This window comes from Marmota marmota, unplaced genomic scaffold (genome assembly GCF_001458135.2).
Source record: "Marmota marmota marmota unplaced genomic scaffold, marMar, whole genome shotgun sequence".
NCBI lineage: Eukaryota > Metazoa > Chordata > Mammalia > Rodentia > Sciuridae > Marmota > Marmota marmota.
The window spans coordinates 8,283,515-8,300,918 of NW_026000229.1; the positions used below are offsets into that span (position 1 = coordinate 8,283,515).

The following is a 17,404-nucleotide window of genomic DNA, read 5'->3' on the forward strand; positions in this document are numbered from 1 at the left end:
TGGACAGGGTAAAGGGAGGGAGAAAGATCTTCTGGATGGGAAGGGGCACAAGGAATGGAATGTGGATGTGGCACTGAGTATGGCAGTGTGGAGAACTTCTAGAATGGAAAGGGACCCTGGGGGAGGCCTGGCAACTGCAGAAGCCTAGCAGCTGGGCCTAGGTAGGGAGAAGGTAGGGAGATGGGAGGCAGCCCTGCAGGGCCTCAGTGTAGGGAGGGCTGCGGTCACTAGCACAGGCTCTCTGAGTGGCTGCCTTGCCTCTGCCCCCATCAGGAGCTGTCAGAAACAGGGGCAGCCTCTCCCACCTCCTGCTCCCCTGTGGAAATTCATCATTGCTTTAAAAAAAAAGGTCAGCATGCATGCTCCATGGACTGTTGCTGCTGCATTAAGGAGGAGCATCATTATGGGTTCTGTCCCACCCTATGGTGGTACAACCCTGATGCCTGTCACACTGATGGCTGGCTCTAGTTTTCCCAAGCCCAGCTCAAGCCTCTACTGTGCCTTCACTGGCCCCCGCGAGATGGGTTGTGGCCAGTGCAGGGTCAGGGAATTGTGACTGGGGTGATGAGAGTGGAGTAATCCTCACACACTCATGATGGAAGGTTGGGAGAGCCATGTGGCCACCATGCTTAAGCCAGAGAAGCTGGTTCTGGGTTCTGTGGAGCTTGAGAGTGATCTTTCAGGACTGATCCCCAAACCATGTCCCTCCCAGAGACACCCATTCTCCCGGGTGCCAGAGAGGCATCCAGATGGCCTGGCCCAGCTGCTAGGCATTAGGTCACTCAGGGAGGACCTGTGGCTCATCCCCCTGCTGCCCCTTTCCTTGCCCCCACCCTGGAAGAGGGTTATTTAATGGATGCTCACTGTCTGCTCTGGGACCTATTAATGTGTCTAAATGGGGTCTATAAAGCAAGAGGTGGTGAGTGGCTGCGTGCCTAATGAGGGACAGCCACTTCCCTGAATGTTTCCCAGGGTGAGTCCCCCAGGAAAGATCTCCTCAGACTTGAATTGGGGAGGGAGGGTCAGTCTCATTGTCTCTCTGATTCATATTCATATTCATATTCATTCTCTCTCTCTCTCTCTCTCTTGTGTGTGTGTGTGTGTGTGTGTGTATGTGTCTCAAGGTTAAATATAACCTGCAGAGTCTGATGTCAGGGTCCTGGGAAGGTGTTAGTGGCTAATGTATGTGCTGGGTGGGGGCAGGGTGAGGGTAGACATTGCCTGTAGATGCTAATGGGAAAGGCCACAGTGGGCTATGGAATTAAGGAATGTGATTAACCCTCAGCTGTGATCTTCAGAAAAGCCATTAACCCCTCCGGGCCACTGAGGCAGACTTACCTTCCTTGGGGACAGAGCCTTTATTCCATGGCTCATGGCCTCTCATCTGATTTCTCCTGGGCCCACCCACACTCACACCTACTGCTACCTACTCTGCCTAGGCATAGTGGGGACCAACCTGGGAGAATGCTGGGGTGGGGCCTCCAGGGAGCTAGGCCCTTTGGACTGTAGGCCTGGGTCTGCCTCAACCTTGCTGTATGACCATCAACAAACCCCTTCCACTCTCTGGGTTTTCTCAAACCTCTTTCCCTGGTTTTCTCATTGTCCAGAAGTAGCCTTATGATTGACACCTTGAAAGCCTATTGTGAAGTTGAAGGAAACAACATTTTGCTATTAAGGTGAAAGTTCAACTGAATGCAGCAAATGTGACTGGGAGACTTCCCCATGACATACATGTGGGTACTGCAGGGAGTTAGAGCCAGACCCTACCCCCATCCAGAGTTCCCCATCTTCCAAGAGGACAGGGCATGAGTAAGCACACATGTGCACACATGCAGGTGTACACACACACACCCCTAGGATCCATGTAGAGGCCTTAGTGCACTGTGGATGACTGAGGAGAAAGCCACACCTTCTGACCTGGGGCAAGGAGGCCTGAGGGATGAGGGCAGGAAAGAAGGAGCAACCTGGGCTGAGAGTCCAGCAAAGGTGAAGGCTGGAGGAGAGCAACAATGTAGAGAACAGCAAGTCCTCCTGGGGCACTGGGAGATGCCTGTGTGACTTGGGGCAATGAGCCAGGAGGCTGGAGGAGACAAGGAACTTGTGGACCTGGCTAAGGGGGGCTTTGTTCTGTCAGTGATAGCCATAAGGGATGCAAAGGGAAGGACCCAGCCCCAGGCAGGGGATGCCCAACCTACTTCTTAGAGGGTGAATAGAAGTGTGGGGGGCGGGGGGGATGCGGCAATGGTCCAGCAGGAAAGAAGGCCAGCACTAGAAAGGAGTTTGAGGGAATGGACAAGGCCCCTGTGGTGTAAGGCACAGACGGATCTTTCACCCCTGCTTGTGTTTCAGCTCCTGGGAGTTCTGCCCTAGCGCCTAGAGGACGCCAGGCAATAGGGCAGCCTGCTGGGTCCAGTGGGGGAACCTAGGTGCACCTAATAGCCCACCATCCCTGAGCTCATCAAAGTTCAAGTTCTGCAGCACTCACTAGGCTTGAGAGCAGAAAAGCAGACACAGGTCCACCCACCCCATCACCATTCTCCTTCCTGCCTCACAGACAACAGATCACCCTCTTGTCCAGAAGCGTTCTTTCTCCACACGTGTGCACATTGGCTACCAGCAAGGCAGAGCCACACCCTCCTCACTGATTGGCTAAGAGAAGTCATATGATCCAATTCTGACCAATAAGAGGAGAGGGGAGGTCTCCTGAGGGATTGGTGGAACCCAGAGGCTGCTGGTGAATTCTCAACCTGGCCCAGCTGCCGTGCTTCAGGGAGGGTCCTGGGCCTCTGGACTTGAGTCTCACACAGAGAAAAGTTTCTCATAAAAATGACACTTAAGAAGAAGTTACCCTTTTTCTCTGGCCTTTGTTCATATCTGAATGGGATGCCTGAAACATGAGCTTTTAGCTAGCTGGGTGAAGGCAATTTTGGGGTACTAAAGAGATCCCAAATCTTTTGAGGACAGCAATTCTGGCAGCATCCTATGTCAAGACTTCTGTGTGTGTGATAATAAACATCCTAAATGTTCTGGTCCATTTGAGTTAACTTTTCTGTTACTTGAAGTCAAATATAACATGGACAGTCGTGAGGCTGGTCTAAGAGGAAACATTTGGTACTAGGAAAGATACGATTGTAAGGGGACAGAATCCATTTAACTGGCCTATGGTTGGATGTTTCACCCTGATTATCCTTTAAGTTCTCCTAATAGCCTGATAAAATAGGAATCTGTAGGTCTGGAGGAATTGAGCATTTTGGCAAAGGTCACATAGCTATTAAGTCACAGAGCTGGGATCAAACCCAAGTCTGCTGGACCCTCCAGCCCCTGCCCATAGTGCTTTGGTAAGGTGGCAGCTGGTGAGAAACTATTGTACCCCAAGATATCAGAAAGGACAGGCCCTGGAAGTCATCTAGTCAAATCCCCACCCCATTGACTGTGGAAATGATAGAACTGAAGCTCAGAGGGGACAGGGCAGGAGACGTAAGCTCTGGGTCCAGGCCTGCTGACCATGCCCCTCCAGGTAGGTCTCTAACCACTCCACCTTCCACCCCCTTGTAGCAACGTGCCCTGTTCACTCACTGCCAGCACCTGGGTATCTCTGTGCGGGCTACCAGTGAGTTCCCAACCTGGCCCAGCTGCCATGGTGCTGGTGTCCTAGACCCCTGACCTCAAGTTTTTACACATAGAAAAGGCCTTGGGGGGAAGTCTCTATAGTGAGGGGCACCTCCCCCACTCAGCTAGTTAGGCAGCAAGAGGGCCCAGGGATGGGAGGGGGCTCACTCATTAAAGCAGTCAGTGCCTCCCGCCCCTTGGGACAGCCTGCTGATTGGTTCATAATTTTCTGGGCAAATGCAGGGCCATGTGTGAGTTGACTCTGGGGAAATCAGGCTGAGGATTGGTTTGGGTTTGAAGCTTCGGTCCCCAGGGTTTCCCTTTATCCCACTCCTTCCTGCCACCATCACTCTTGCCTGTGTCTGAGCCTTCTTCAAATGTTTTTGCCTTTAAATGAAGGCTGGGGCTCCAAAGGAGTGTCTTGTTCTAGTTTTGCAGTGCCAGACATGAATGCTGATGGGTGGAAAAGAAAAGGGACTTCCAAGAACCCCTTTGTTCTTCTAGGCATGTTAGAACCATTGTGTAGAGTAAGCTCCCACTGAAGTGCATTCGGGGAAGAGAACAACAGGGCCATTACCCAGGACCCAGCCATAATCAGTATACCCCGTCCTCAGCTTAGTGTGATGTGACACACAGCCCTCCTGTCCACCTCTGGCATGTACCATGTCCTGGGTATCTGTGCCTCACATCATGTTCTTGCTGTTCTCAACCACCCTGTACCAACCTTCCCCATATCAAAAAGTCATGATTGCCCTTTTGAATGCCCCTAGGCTTCACAACCCTCTCCTCTGATCAATTAAAACGTTTTTACTGCAGTAAAATATACACAACATAAAATTTACCAATTTAAGCAATTCAGTTGTGTTGAATACATTCATATTGTTGTGCAACCATCACCACTATCTATTCCTAGAACTCTGTCATCACCCCAAGTATAAACTTTAACTCCCCCTTCTTCCTTCTCCCGAGCCCCTGGTAACCACTATTCTACTTTCTGTCTCTGTGAATGTGCTGATTCTAGGAATCCCAAATAAGTGGAATCATATGATAGCTGTTCTTTTGTGTCTGTTCTGATTTTTGCAGTTCTGATTGTCTTTTCTGGTTTGATATTAGATGATTCATGTTCTGCGTTGATGTCTAATATTTCCACGGGTGCGATTCCTGTCTTCTTCAGAGCAAGCATGCCCTGACAGATAAGGCCTGCCCTGGGTATGCAGCAAACTCTCCTTCAATAGTCAAGTGCTGCTGGATGATTGAGCAAAGCAATAAACTTGTGGGTGAGTTACCAGAAGTAAGAACCAGTGAGAAGACGAAATGAGGGAAGGAACCATACCTGAGGGTACCCACTCTGGCTGACCCGAGGCACATCAAAACTCATCATCGATTGGATAGGGAAGGAGAGAGGAGTGATGTGCAGCCCCATAGAAGCTGGACTCTGTCTGGCCTGATTTTCCCTGGGGAGGCAAAGAGACAGGGGTTGGTACTCTTGGCCCTGTCCCCAGCCTGGCAGCTGGGGCTCCTAGTTGGAGTCTGGATTGATGTGAGAGAGGGGTAGAGTACAGCGGCCTGCCTCATTCAGGTTGGAATCTTGTGACATGGCTGGTGGACCCTGGTCTTTCAACAACTGACCTAAGCTTTGGAAAATCTCATCTTGGTCAAGAGATGGGCTGTAGCTCCCAGGTCCCCTTGTCTGTTACTTGCTGTGGCCTTGGCCAACTTTCCCATCTTTAAAATGGGCCTTGTAAGCCAAGGCACAGTGGGGCACACCTGTAATCTCAATGACTTGGAGGTGGAGGCAGAAGGATTGCAAGCATGAGGCCAGCCTCAGAAGTGAGACCCCCAGCAGCTTAGCAAGACCTGTTAGTAAAAAGTAAAAGGACTGGGGATGTAGGTCGGTAAAACACTCCTGGATTCTACCCGCAGACCCCAAAACAAAACAAAACAAAAATGGGCCTTGTATTACCCACTTCATTTGTGGAAGATCTTGTCAAAATAACTCCCACCATCCCATCATGGAAACCCAGTGTTGGCTTAAGGGGCATGGAGAGCCGTGTATGTGTGTGTGTGTCTCTGAGCTTGTTGGGTATCAGGACATCAGTGCGCAGTCATCTTCATTCCTCCAACAAGCAGGAAGGAAGGTCATAAACACTCCACAGGGGGTGCACATGAGTTAAGGGGTTCTCTTGGATCATCAGAGCCAGGGGAAGTGACAAGGGGGCAGAAATATAACTCCCAGGAGAGAGCACGTGTTCACTGGGGAACCTTCCCCACCTCCAGTGGCCAAACTAGCCTGAATCCCCTCTTGAGGACGGTATATTAAGGACGTCTTGAGAAGTTGGGAACAAGTTGGGGCTGGGAGACCAGGGTGACTTCCAGGAGGCTGAGAGGATTCCCAGGTAGGGCTAACGTCACAGAATTCCAAGATGGCCTTAGCCTGCCTCTTTGGTAGGCGGAGACCGTGTCCCTGAACTAGAGTGGGAAAGGGGACTGCGGGATGGCGGGTCTGAGCTGGGGAGGCAGGTTGGGGGCAGGGGTAAAGGTCCCCTCTCATCCTCACACACTGGCTCCTTCCAGCTCCTCAGGCTCCATGCAGGCCTCATCCTCCTCCCCTGCTTACTCTCAGAAGATGTCCCAGCTGCCCCTTTCCAGGGGTCTGAGGTCTCTAGGGAGAGACCTAGAGGCCTCTGCTGCAGGAAGCTCTCTGGGACCTCAGACCTGGGTGTGGGAGGGAGATTGGGGGGTCTTGGGGGAGGGGAGCTTTCTGGAGCTCCTGGAAGCTGCCTGTGGTGGCAGTGACACCAACCTCTGTCCTTTGCCCCCAGCTCTTTGCCCATGCCCCCCGGGGCTTCACTTACTTAAACTCTTTATAGTTGGGAACCACACGGGCAATCACCACCATGGGGTTGGGGTTGTTGACCAGTGGATCGTTGACTCCGCGGAGAAAGACCTGGAGAAGAGAGGAGGCAGGTGAAGCCCATGTGGCCTTGAGCCCTCCCACAGATCCCGCCATCCTGCCTGCTCTTCCTTCCCCAGCCATCGTCCACCCCCTCCATCTGCTCTTCTCGGTTCCCCGCCTCACTTGGTTCCTGCTTTGCTCGCGGCTGCCTTGCTTCAGGAGGCAGCCTTCTCTGACTAAGGCAAGTGACCCCAGTTTCCTTAGGGCACTGCTGGGACTTAGTAGTGAAATGTTTTACAGCAGGGGCCACTGGGGACAAGGTGTGAGACAAGAGTCAGGGCCTGGGAGGAGTCAGGGAATTTGGGTTCTACCCTTGGCTCCCCTGATGGCTTCTGGGGCAGAATTAGGGTTAGTTAGGTGTTCTGGCTCCTTTCAGTTTCTGTCCATCAAAGGGGACAAAAAACCCTTATCCAGGCTTGTTCTGGGCTATGCAGAGTCTCTGATTAGGTTGGCTGTGAGAGGACACCTTGTAAACCAGACCCTAGGTCTGGTTTCTCCAACTACACTGAGCTTCCCAAGGTCAGAGCTCACCGCCAGTTTTCCTTGGATTCTCCTGGGAACAGTTGGGGCTCACCCCAAGGCTTTCCTAGCCAGGGATGATTTGGAAGGGAATCCCTAACATCAGCATCTCTGGGCTCCTGTCTTCATCCGGTTCCAGCTATCACCCACTCACCATTGCCCTCCCAGGATGATCTCCTGTCCTCTGTCATCTCTTGGTGCTACTTTCCACGTTCGTGGTGGAAGGCAACAGAGAAGAAATTGGAGTGTCTCCAGGAGACACTCCACCTCCATTCTCATGCCGGATCTTCCCTTTCTCTTTACCACACTGTAGTAAAAACTGTCTTCTTAGAAATGCATGGGATCATCATGTCCCTCCCCTGCTTCAGATCCTGCAATGGCCTCCTTAAATGTGTTCCATAGATTTTGCTTTTTGCCATGCTGGGGATCAAACCCAGAGCCTCATACGTGCTAGGCAAGCGCTCTACCACTGAGCTCCACCCCCAGCCTTTCTACCATGGTTCTTACCATATTGCCAAGGCCTGCATGTGTTGGTCTGTCGGCCCTTCTGCCCACATCTGCTAGCTCCCAGCCCCCTCTTTTTGCTCCAGACTCTTTCTGTCACTCTTCCAACATGTTCTGCCTGTTTCTGTCTCAGGGGTTTTGCATGTTCTGATCCCTCTGCTTGCCACTCCCCCCACCCCCCGCAACTTATCATGGCTGCTTTTTCTCCTCTAATTTATATGGCGCCACCTCTGAGCAGTCTTCTGGCCATTCTTGCTAAAGCAGCCCAACCTTTCCCTCTCTCTATCTCTGCATTCCTCTTCCACAGCACGCATCATAGTTTGTGCTTATTCTAATTTATGTCTTATTTATTTTCTGTCTGTCTGACTAGTGCCCAGGCTCCATATGGGTAGGGACCATGCCTGGCTCAGTCACTGTTGCATTCCCAGCTTTTAACATAGTGCCTGGCACAGCGCAGGAGCTCAATATATGTTTGTGGGACAAGTGAGTACATTATTGAGGGAGAACAGAGAAAGGAGAGGTTGCCTCTATGTTTGAGTGTGAAAGAGAAATGCAGACACCTGGGAGTGGGGGGAAGAGACAGGTGTTGACCCAAGGGAGGTCTGGGGCTGAGTTGGTCTTAGAGGACAGTAGAATCCTAAGGAATAAAAGCAGGAAGGGGAAGGGGCTCTGGGTACAGCTGAGGGACCATGCCTCAGGCATACGTTGGGATGGGAAGAGGCCTTCGCCATGCCTATTTCAGCTGGGTCACCTTGCCAGCCTTTGTTCCACTTTAGGCCTCAGTTTCCCGACTTGTACACTGAGGGTTTGGACCATAATCTCCATGATCCTTCTAGCTCTGACCTTTAAGGGCCAGAGAGAGGATTGTTCGGAATCCTCTCCTTCAGCACCGTCCCCTAAGGCCCCTCTGCCAGGACCCATCTCAGTTGCCAGCTAACTCCACACAGGTGTGTCAGCTGATAAGGGCTCAAAATAGTCCTGAGGACCTTTCAGCTCTCACCAAAGCCTTCCAGGGAATCTCTGAAGGTGTTGTTTCATGGGAGAGCTGTCAGACCCTGTCACTTACAGGACTCCAACAGGTGTAAGGGCTGAGGGGGGTGGTTGAAGGGCCGGGGGTAATTTCCACCTGTTCTACTCTGGCTCTGGTCATGTGTGAATGAGATAGCTGCCCAGGCACACCTGCCAGTGACAGCCTGGTGAGCAACAGAAGCCATTTCTTTTCCTGCTGTGCTCTCCAGTCTGCCATTAGAAGCGACATCTGCTCATGCGGCTGTGTCTGTCATACACACAGGGAGAGGTCTGTGCTGGAGCAGGGGTGTTGGGGGCCAGAGAGGCCCACAAGTCAAAGGACTGGGGGTGGGGCAGGTCCACAGCGCCTCCTGCAGGCCCAAGATTCTGCCTGTATCTTGGGGATGTGACTCCCTTCCTGTGGGTGTGCAGCCTGGGAACAGCAAGGCCATGTGTGACCACTCTTCCTTATTTCTGTGTGTGAGTGGGCAGCTGACTGTCCCAGGAAATAGCCAAATATAAGAAAGAGGAGAGATGGGATGCCTGTTGGCTGTGGAGAAGCAGAGATGTGGGTCAGGAGCTCTGGGCTCCTATACAAGATTACACCCTTGGGTCTCAATGTCCCCAGCTGTGAAATAGGGTTCAAGAATAGTTCTTGCCCTGCCAGGCTCACAGTGCTATAGGGGGTTGGGGAGATTAAGTCAGCCATGCTGGGTTATGGGAAGCCCAGAGTTTGGGTCTTGTGAATAGTACCCAGACTATAGTGGATATGAACCTGCCACCCAGGGGCAGTTTGAAGGCTGTGAGTGAGGATGGAGGGGACAGATCCCTATGGACTATGTCTTCCTTGAGTATCAGCTGTTTCTCCTGAAGCTGCTGAAGGGCCAAGGGGTACAGGGTGATGATTCAAGGGGCAGAAGCCAGGCCAAGCTAGACCCAGTCCTAGCCTGGCTAATGAAAGAGGCCGTGTGAACAGTTGTTGACTGACTTAATGAGTGAATGAACTCCTGACACCTAATTGTCAGACCAGCCAAACTTCAGCAAGACTCAGGGAGACCTAAGTTTTTGTTTGAGGCACCTAGGCCCTAGGTCAAGGGTCATTGCCCCAGGAGGGAAGATTAGGACTGAAAACAGTCAGAGGCTATGGGAAAAGGTAAGACACACAGTGCTTCTCCCCAACTTCCATGACATTAAGGAATCATGGCTATGGGAGACTCTGGTCCCTTCTGTAGCGTGGCCAGGAAGAGGGGACATGAAAAGCATAGCTATCACTCAGCCCCCATTTCTGTCACTTTCAAGGGCAATGAGGAAAGACAGGCTAGGACACCTTTATCCCAGATCAAGTTTTGTCTTCACAAACTACTCTGGCTATTTTGGAAAGATCCAGTTGCTTTCTCCTTGATTTTTTTCCCTGGACACTTGTGCTCCATTCTCTCAGGCCAGTCAGAGATGGTCAAGGGCAAGGCCTGCTCTAAACCCGGCCCCTTCCCGCCCCACCCACCACCCCAGAAGGCCACAGCTGGGTACCTCTAGAGCTGTGTGGTCACAGCCAACGTAGCGGGGGAGGAAACTGTTCTTCCGAACGATGGTGGCGTACAATTGGGGCTCAGCAGTTTCTTTGCTTTCTTTCGAAGGCTGGGTAGACTGGAGACAGGGTGGGGGAAGAAGACACACAAGAAGGAGACTATCTAAGGGGCCGAGGCTGGCCATAAATCCAGCCCTCTGCAGACAATCACTTGGCATTGCTCCGCTGGGGCTCCAAGCTGATAATTAAAGCTCATGGTCCCTGTGAGCCCTTCCAAGGAGATCAATATAATAAATCTTTGCTTTCCATTTGGATATTTCATCGCCCTCACAAAGACCCTGCTGCCTGCTTTCTTGGTAAAGATGTGATAACGAGGCCTGGGCTATAAGTGGATGGAAGGCCAGGGGCCAGGTAATACTCCCAAACTGGAGCTCAAGTGCCGGGTCTCCAGGGGGAGCCACTCATCTCTCTGTATCTTTGCTTCCCTGCTGACCCTGGTGCCTCACTGTGAAGCCCTAGGGTTGAGTTCCTCTTGGGGCCTACAGAAGATAAAGACCTCTGGGGCCATGATGAAAGGTTACTTGGAAAGGTCCTGGAAGGAGAGAGGAGCCCGTGTTGCCTGTAATCCCATCGGCTTGGGAGACTGAGGCAGGAGAATCGTGAGTTCAAGGTCAGCCTTAGCAACTAAGCCAGGCTGTAAGCAACTCAGGGAGACCCTGTCTCTAAATAAAATATAAAAATGGGCTGGAGATGTGGTGCAGTTGTTAAGCACACCTGGGTTCAATCCCCAGTACCAAAAAAAAAAAAAAAAAAAAGGAAGTCAGAGGAGGGAGACTACTGGAACTATATCTCATGTGCCTGAGACTTTGCCCTTCATTGCACTGGACCCTCCAGATGACCATGCCAGGAGGTATGCTGACAGAGAATGGGGGCCTGGAGTTAACTAGCTTTCTATTGGCATCCAGCTAGTAAATGGGAGACTTGGGACAGGAACAGAGACAATTTGGCTTCACATGTTCTTTACTCTATCTCACGAAAGAGACCTTGAGTGCATGTAAGGGTAGGGAAAACTGATGCTTCTTCTCATTGTGGCCCAATGTCTGGCAATAGTAGGTGCCATAAGTACTTGAGCAATGAAGGAGTGAATTCTCCCCCTCCCCCAATCAGCACTGGGTGGGAGCAGGAAAGCTAACCTGGGAGGTCTAGGCTGCTGCTCCGTTGTCCCCTAGAGGGACACATTCCAGGGAATGCTTTACCTGCCACATGTCCCACCACCTCCTGGGCCTTCCTCCTGCCAACACCACATGTGGAGATGGTAAAGAAAGAGCTGGCTTAGGAGACTGCATGACCTGGGCTCTACCTCAACTCTGCAGCTTTCTCTGTGACCGAGGATGAGAAGATTCCTTTCCCTGAGATCCAGTCTCATGTAAGCAAAATGTAATTCACCTTGAGGATTAGATGATGTGGGAAGCATCTAGCACAGGACTTGGAACATGGTAGGTACTCTGTAAATACTGTATCTCCTTGATCTACTCCTTCTTTTATAATATGTGAAATCTTTCATTGGTGTATTCATGTAATGTGATAGTTGTTTTATGCAAATTGAGCTGTTTCATGGACAAGAATTCCACCCCCCTCCCCATACACACACCTTAGTAGGATTGAACCTAGTAGTAACTCTACCACTAAGATACATTCCTTTTTGATTTTTTTTTATTATTTATTTATTTATTGGTACCAGGGATTGAACCCAGGGGCATTTAACCACTGAGCCACATCCCCAGCCCTAAATTACTTAGTGCCTCACTTTTGCTGAAGCTGGCTTTGAACTTGCGATCCTCCTGCCTCAGCCTCCTGAGCTGCTGGAATTACAGGTGTGTGCCACCATACTCAGCTCCTTTTTGATTTTTTGAAACATACTCTTGCCAAGTTGCCCAGGCTGGCTTTGAACTTGCAATCCCCTTGCCTCAGCCTCCTGAGTAGCTGGGATTACAGGGGTGCACCCCCATGGTCTGTGAGAATTTCAAATTCCTGTGGGCATTATTTCTATCTACCTGCCATGAGTGATGTTTCCTGAGTCCCTAGGCTAGTCATACTGTGGAGTGAGCATGGGATGTCTTAAGTTTGCTCTCAGAGATTATTTGAGGGCATCAAAGTTCTTCCCACCAGCTCTGGCCAGAGGGCATGCCCAGAGCCTAGGGCTGTGACTTACATTTGCCAGCTGAAAGTGATAGGGGTGGAAGACACGCAGGTATTTAATGGGGATTTTGTAGGACAACAGCTTGTCTTTATTTTTATAGTCCATCACCTTTAGGATCACATCTGGAGAGAAAAAAATTAAGCACGGGGTTAGGACAGGGTTTGATAGAACATCTTACCTCCTAGTGTGGTTAGAGAGTGAGGGGTGAGAGATATTGCTAAGAGCAAGGGGCACAAGCCACACAGAGGAATCATACACATGTGTGGAACACACATGTGCACATATCTCCACAAGAACTGTCTGAGCCTCTGAGCAAGGCAAGGTTCCATTCCAGGTGCATTTAGGACTCCAAAATGTGATTTTCCCCTGTGGCTAGGAAATTCCCATCCCAGGGATGGACCCCCAAAACTAAGCCTAGTTCCCCATGGCAACAGACACACAAGTGCACACAGAGATTCACAAGCAAGCAAGAAGGCCCTGGTCGTAAACACTCCCACCAGCTCCTTAGGATGGAGAAGAATCAACCCCCACATGTTGCAGGTGAGGAAACTCAATAAGGAAAAAGTGATCTGCTCCAGAAATCCTTTATGCAACTATCAATAAAAGTCTACTCCAAGTAAATAAAAATTAGTCTCAACACTAAGAATAACACTCCACTTATTAAACACTTTCAAATAAGATAACATTTTTCTCATTAAATGACATGAACTTCAGGATGAACTTTAAGGAATAAACACAGATGCCCTGGAGATTACAGTGGTCCCACTTAGTGAGTACCTGTGTGTACCAGACATTGAATGTGCACACTTTAACCATTATTTCAACAAGTTCCCACCATGGTATTGCCAACTCTGCTTTAAAAATGTATAAAATGAAGCACAGAGGGGTTCTATAACTGAGCCACCATCACACAGCTAGAAAAATGAATGATGAGAAATCTGGATTTGGTGACTCTTGAGGCATCTGGCCATTCTTGGAAGTCTGATTTGAGGAGGAAGAAAATAAGAGAAAGGAGCAAAGGAAGAGAAGAATGGAGGAGGAATGAGAGATATGGAGGAGGGAGGAGATAAAAGAGAGATCTATAGAAAAACAGGAAGGAGAGGATTAGGTGGAGTAATGTGCCTGAGACCCTTGGGAGCCTCTCTTCACGGGAGGGGAAGGTTTCAGTACCAAGGATAGTTGCCAGCCCTTGACAGCTCAGCCAACGCGAAGCTCAGTGCTAAACCCAAACTCAGCAGCCAGGTCACTTGGAGTGGGATGGGTCATTTGGATGTGGGGGTAGAGAAGGAAACCAAAGGCTTTACCAACTGTCCTTCCTTTTTCATTCTTCCCTACAGCTACCCTGAACACACAGAAAGGGAAAGACACCAGCTGAGAGCTGGCTGCATGGGATCCATGCTCAAAGGAAAAGGGCTTTGAGATTGACTGAGGCGAGGGATTTAAAGTCAGAAGATGCAAGTTCCAGTCTAAGACACTGACTTGTTCTGTGATCCTTAGCAAATCACTTAACCTCTCTGAGCTCCATGGACCTGCTCTGCAAAATGTTCATACTTTAAAAGAGAGAAAGAAAGGAAGGAAAGAAGGAAGAAATGAAGAAGTCCTGTCCCTTCCCTGGGATAGCTGAGGGAGGAGAGTGTGTTTTAAGCTACACAATTCTGTGCAAATGCTCCTCATGACTATTTTCCTGCTTGCTAACCATCTGTAGCTCTCCACATACTCACCCAGCCCTGGGCAGAGCTCAGCTGGGGGATTCCAGTGCTCTGGATCAAGGCCACAGTAGCTGTGGAGGTGGCGGCCCCTCGTGCTCACTCCTGATGGACCTGAGTTCCCAGATCTGCTTGGGATTTGCTGAGGCCAAGCAGAAGAGGAGTGCCCCCATACCCCCATCTCTGGAGCTCTATTAGTCAGATGAGCTGTAACTTGGGGGAGTGGACAGCCATTCCTCCCTGCTCCTGTCCACATGCTACAAGCACGCTTCATCAGCTTCCTTTCTGGGCATTGCGCCCTTCCGGCCTCCCGCTGCTCCCTTTGTGTAGCCACAGGCCCTTTCTGACACCCGCCTGCTTTGGCCCTGACCCAGGGTCTGCAGCTCCCCCTTTGCTTTTCATTAACACATCCTTGAGCTACCTCCCACCCTCCTCCCGCCTTTTGGCCTGGCCCCCATCTCCCCCACCCCACCCCCTGCATCACCACAGCAACCGGGTTCCAACAAGCTACTTCAATCTGCAAAGAGGTGCCTGCCAATATTCCCTGCCTGCCTGTGCTTCCTCCCCACCCTCCTCCATCCCTCCTGCAGTTAGTCCTGCCCCTTCTCTGCTGCACAGATGGACCCCAGGGCTACTGACCTCATCACACCCTTTCGTCTCTTACCCCAGATGTGTACAGCCCAGGACAGGATCCAGCCCAGGTCCACACACCACAACCCCTAACTTCCTCATGTACATGCATGTATGTGTGTGCACATGTGCGTGCACACACACACACACACTCATGCACTGTCAGATGCACACAGATCACACTGTTGCAGCCAGACACACCCATGCACACACACACATACAAAACTCATAGACATGCCTGCCTACAGGCACAGAGACAGTGCTTATTCACACACAATACTATTCACACGAACACATGAACTAGCATGCAGGCATCCACAGAAATGTGCACACCCAGGCACACACGTGTAGCTGCATAATTTTGCCAATTTTCCTCCTCTTTTGTGTCATCTCAAACCATCACACAGTTTCATGTATCCCTTTACAAGCAGAAAAAAATTCTCTGGCTGGACCTCAAACTTGTCTCCTCTCCTCTCACTGAGGTTCCCCTGCCATTCCCTCTCTCCCTCCCACAGTCTCTAGCAGTGGCCTTTTGCCATCTGTGAGGTGAAAAGGAGTTCTAAGTCTCTGGCAAGATTTTGAGAAGAGAGGTTAAGCCTGTCCTCTTGGGGAGAGCCACAACAAGAAGCCAGCCTGAGGGTCTTCTGATTGGATGAGACCAGGGATGCAGCTGGGTACCTGTAGTCTGTGTGGCCAGTGCGCCACAGCAGTCCTGCACCAGCCAGCCAGTGCTCCTATGTGCCTAGCCAAGCTGTCACCCAAACTAGATTTTAGATGGGCCCACAGCATGGAAGATGTAAGTATGCATGTGTGTGCACATACACTGGTACCTGGAGGCTCAGTCTGGCAGGAATAGTCTGAGAGGAATAGGCAGGAATAAGTGTCCATTTTAGGGACATTAATAAAACCCAAAACTTGGCTGGATGTGGTGGGGTATGCCTGTAATACTAGCTGCTGGGGAGGTGGAGGCAGGAAGATTGCAAGTTCAAAGCCAGCCTGGCCAATTTAGTGAGATCTTGTCTTGAAATAAAAAGAGCTTGGGGATGTAGCTCAGTGGGAGAGCACCCCTGTGTTCAATCTCCAGTACTAAATAAACAAAAACAAAACAACAACACAAAAACCTCAAATGGCAGCAGCTAGAACCTAGGAGCTCCAGTGAGAACATGTAGTGCTGAATCCAATACTGAATCCTAGGCTCTCTGCTGAGTACTTGAGCTTGAGCCAGTTATTTAAATTCCCTGAACCTTAGTGTTCTCTTCTAAGCAATGGGAGCATCATGGCTCCTCCTGGGAGGTGGTGACTCTAATGATCAATGCATGGGGACATGCCAAGAAGCTGTAATGTGCCATTTCAGTGGGAGACAGCAGTAATAACAACCATGAAAATAATAACAACGGTCATAAAAAAGATAAGCTTGCATTCATTTATGTGGAACAACTCATTTTTCCAGCAGGCTGGGGAGATGAGGCGTGACGGTATTATGATTTTTTTTTTAATGCTTTTAACAGAGCCCAGGGAGGCGGTTCAGGTGGCCTCCAGCTGTGTTGAGTGGGGAGCCTGTTTCTGCCTTCCACAGCTGGGGGGGGTGTGTTACAGCCCCTCCCGCACACACCAGCCCACCCAGCCCCCAGCCTCACCTTCTTGCCCTGAATTCTCAGCGAGTGTCTCCACTTTCACTGTTTCCCCCCAGATGGGGGATCTGGTGGGCTCTGAGGTCACGGAGGTGACTGCTTTGGAGCCCCGGTGGTCAGCTTCTTTAGATGTGGTTTCCCTGGGGAAAGAGGGGCAGGGCGAATCAGGGAGGCACTTTGCCTGCCGAGTGCCGGCTCAGGGAATTCACTGTCCATAAATCTGGGTGAAAGGTGGACAGAACATGGAGAGGTCCCCCCAACCCTGTACATAGACACTCATGTCATCCCTCTCATCCCTAGCCCAGTGGACGCCAGGCTTCCTCCCCTCCCCCGCCCACCTGCTCTGGGGACACACCATCTGCTGCCACTGTGCGGCCTTCACTTTGACTCAGACACCAGACACCATGCCTGTCTGACTTCCTGACTGTTCTCAGGGAAGGTCCCTGTAGGAGTCTGTGTGTGACCCTCCTCCTGACCTGACCCTCTTCTCTAGGTTCTGTTTAGTGGGAGGGGGTCTCTAAACAGTGTGGTGGTGTGGTACTCCTCCCAGATGTCCATGCCTCTTGGTCTTCATTTCTCTATGCTTCTGACCCAGATTCCCGAGGCTGCAGACTGGGAACCCATAACCAGGCACCTGTAGCTGGGCATGGGGGTGATAGTGAGGGCTTTGGGACCCTTAAGCACTTACAGACTGTCAGGACCAGGCTGCCCTGGTGAGACGGGAGCTGAATCTGCATCCCAGTGCAGCCCAAAGATATCTGGGTTAGGCTTCCCTGAGATCCAGAGCCATCAGACAGCTCAATGCCAAAGTTAATGCTCCTTGTGTCGAAGACAATGTTCTGGTTATTCTGCCAGGGCTGTAAAAGACGCTGTAAAAGACTGCTGCAGCAATCATGGCGTGAGGTCTCCTCCCAGAGAGTCTACCTCAGGGAGCCACAGCATACATCCAGCAGGGGAGGCAGCTGAACAGATAGTCCCGGTCACTCCAGGTGGGATGTAAGGGTTTTGTCCTCACCAGCCCTAAGCCCACCCTCAGAGGCCCCAAAGGGAATGTGGGGCAGGCCGTCACCCCAGAAATTCAGACCCAATCTGCTCCATGCATCAGCAACACCAGCC

At 50.9% G+C, this 17,404-nt stretch overlaps 1 protein-coding gene and 1 long non-coding RNA gene across 4 annotated transcripts in view; one reads left to right on the forward strand and one right to left on the reverse strand.

Moving 5' to 3' along the window:
* The window catches only part of Ccdc33 (coiled-coil domain containing 33), a 105,328-nt gene that overhangs the window by 48,316 nt on the left and 39,608 nt on the right, over positions 1-17,404 (reverse strand). Inside the window, exons 4-8 of the mRNA XM_048793014.1 lie at positions 16,295-16,428; positions 12,334-12,443; positions 10,124-10,240; positions 6,465-6,556; positions 4,943-5,063 (exon numbers count right to left, since the gene is read on the reverse strand). Coding sequence (XP_048648971.1) covers positions 4,943-5,063; positions 6,465-6,556; positions 10,124-10,240; positions 12,334-12,443; positions 16,295-16,428 — 574 coding nt within the window. The remainder of the gene's footprint in view (positions 1-4,942; positions 5,064-6,464; positions 6,557-10,123; positions 10,241-12,333; positions 12,444-16,294; positions 16,429-17,404) is intronic.
* The window catches only part of LOC125613296, a 57,715-nt gene that overhangs the window by 20,966 nt on the left and 19,345 nt on the right, over positions 1-17,404 (forward strand). For 2 of the 3 annotated variants that reach the window (XR_007343809.1, XR_007343810.1), the window contains exons 2-3: positions 11,495-11,617; positions 13,659-17,277. This is a non-coding gene — a long non-coding RNA (uncharacterized LOC125613296). Of the gene's footprint in view, positions 1-4,722; positions 4,887-11,494; positions 11,618-13,658; positions 17,278-17,404 lie in introns of all 3 variants that reach the window. The other variant, XR_007343811.1, reaches the window with a different exon arrangement.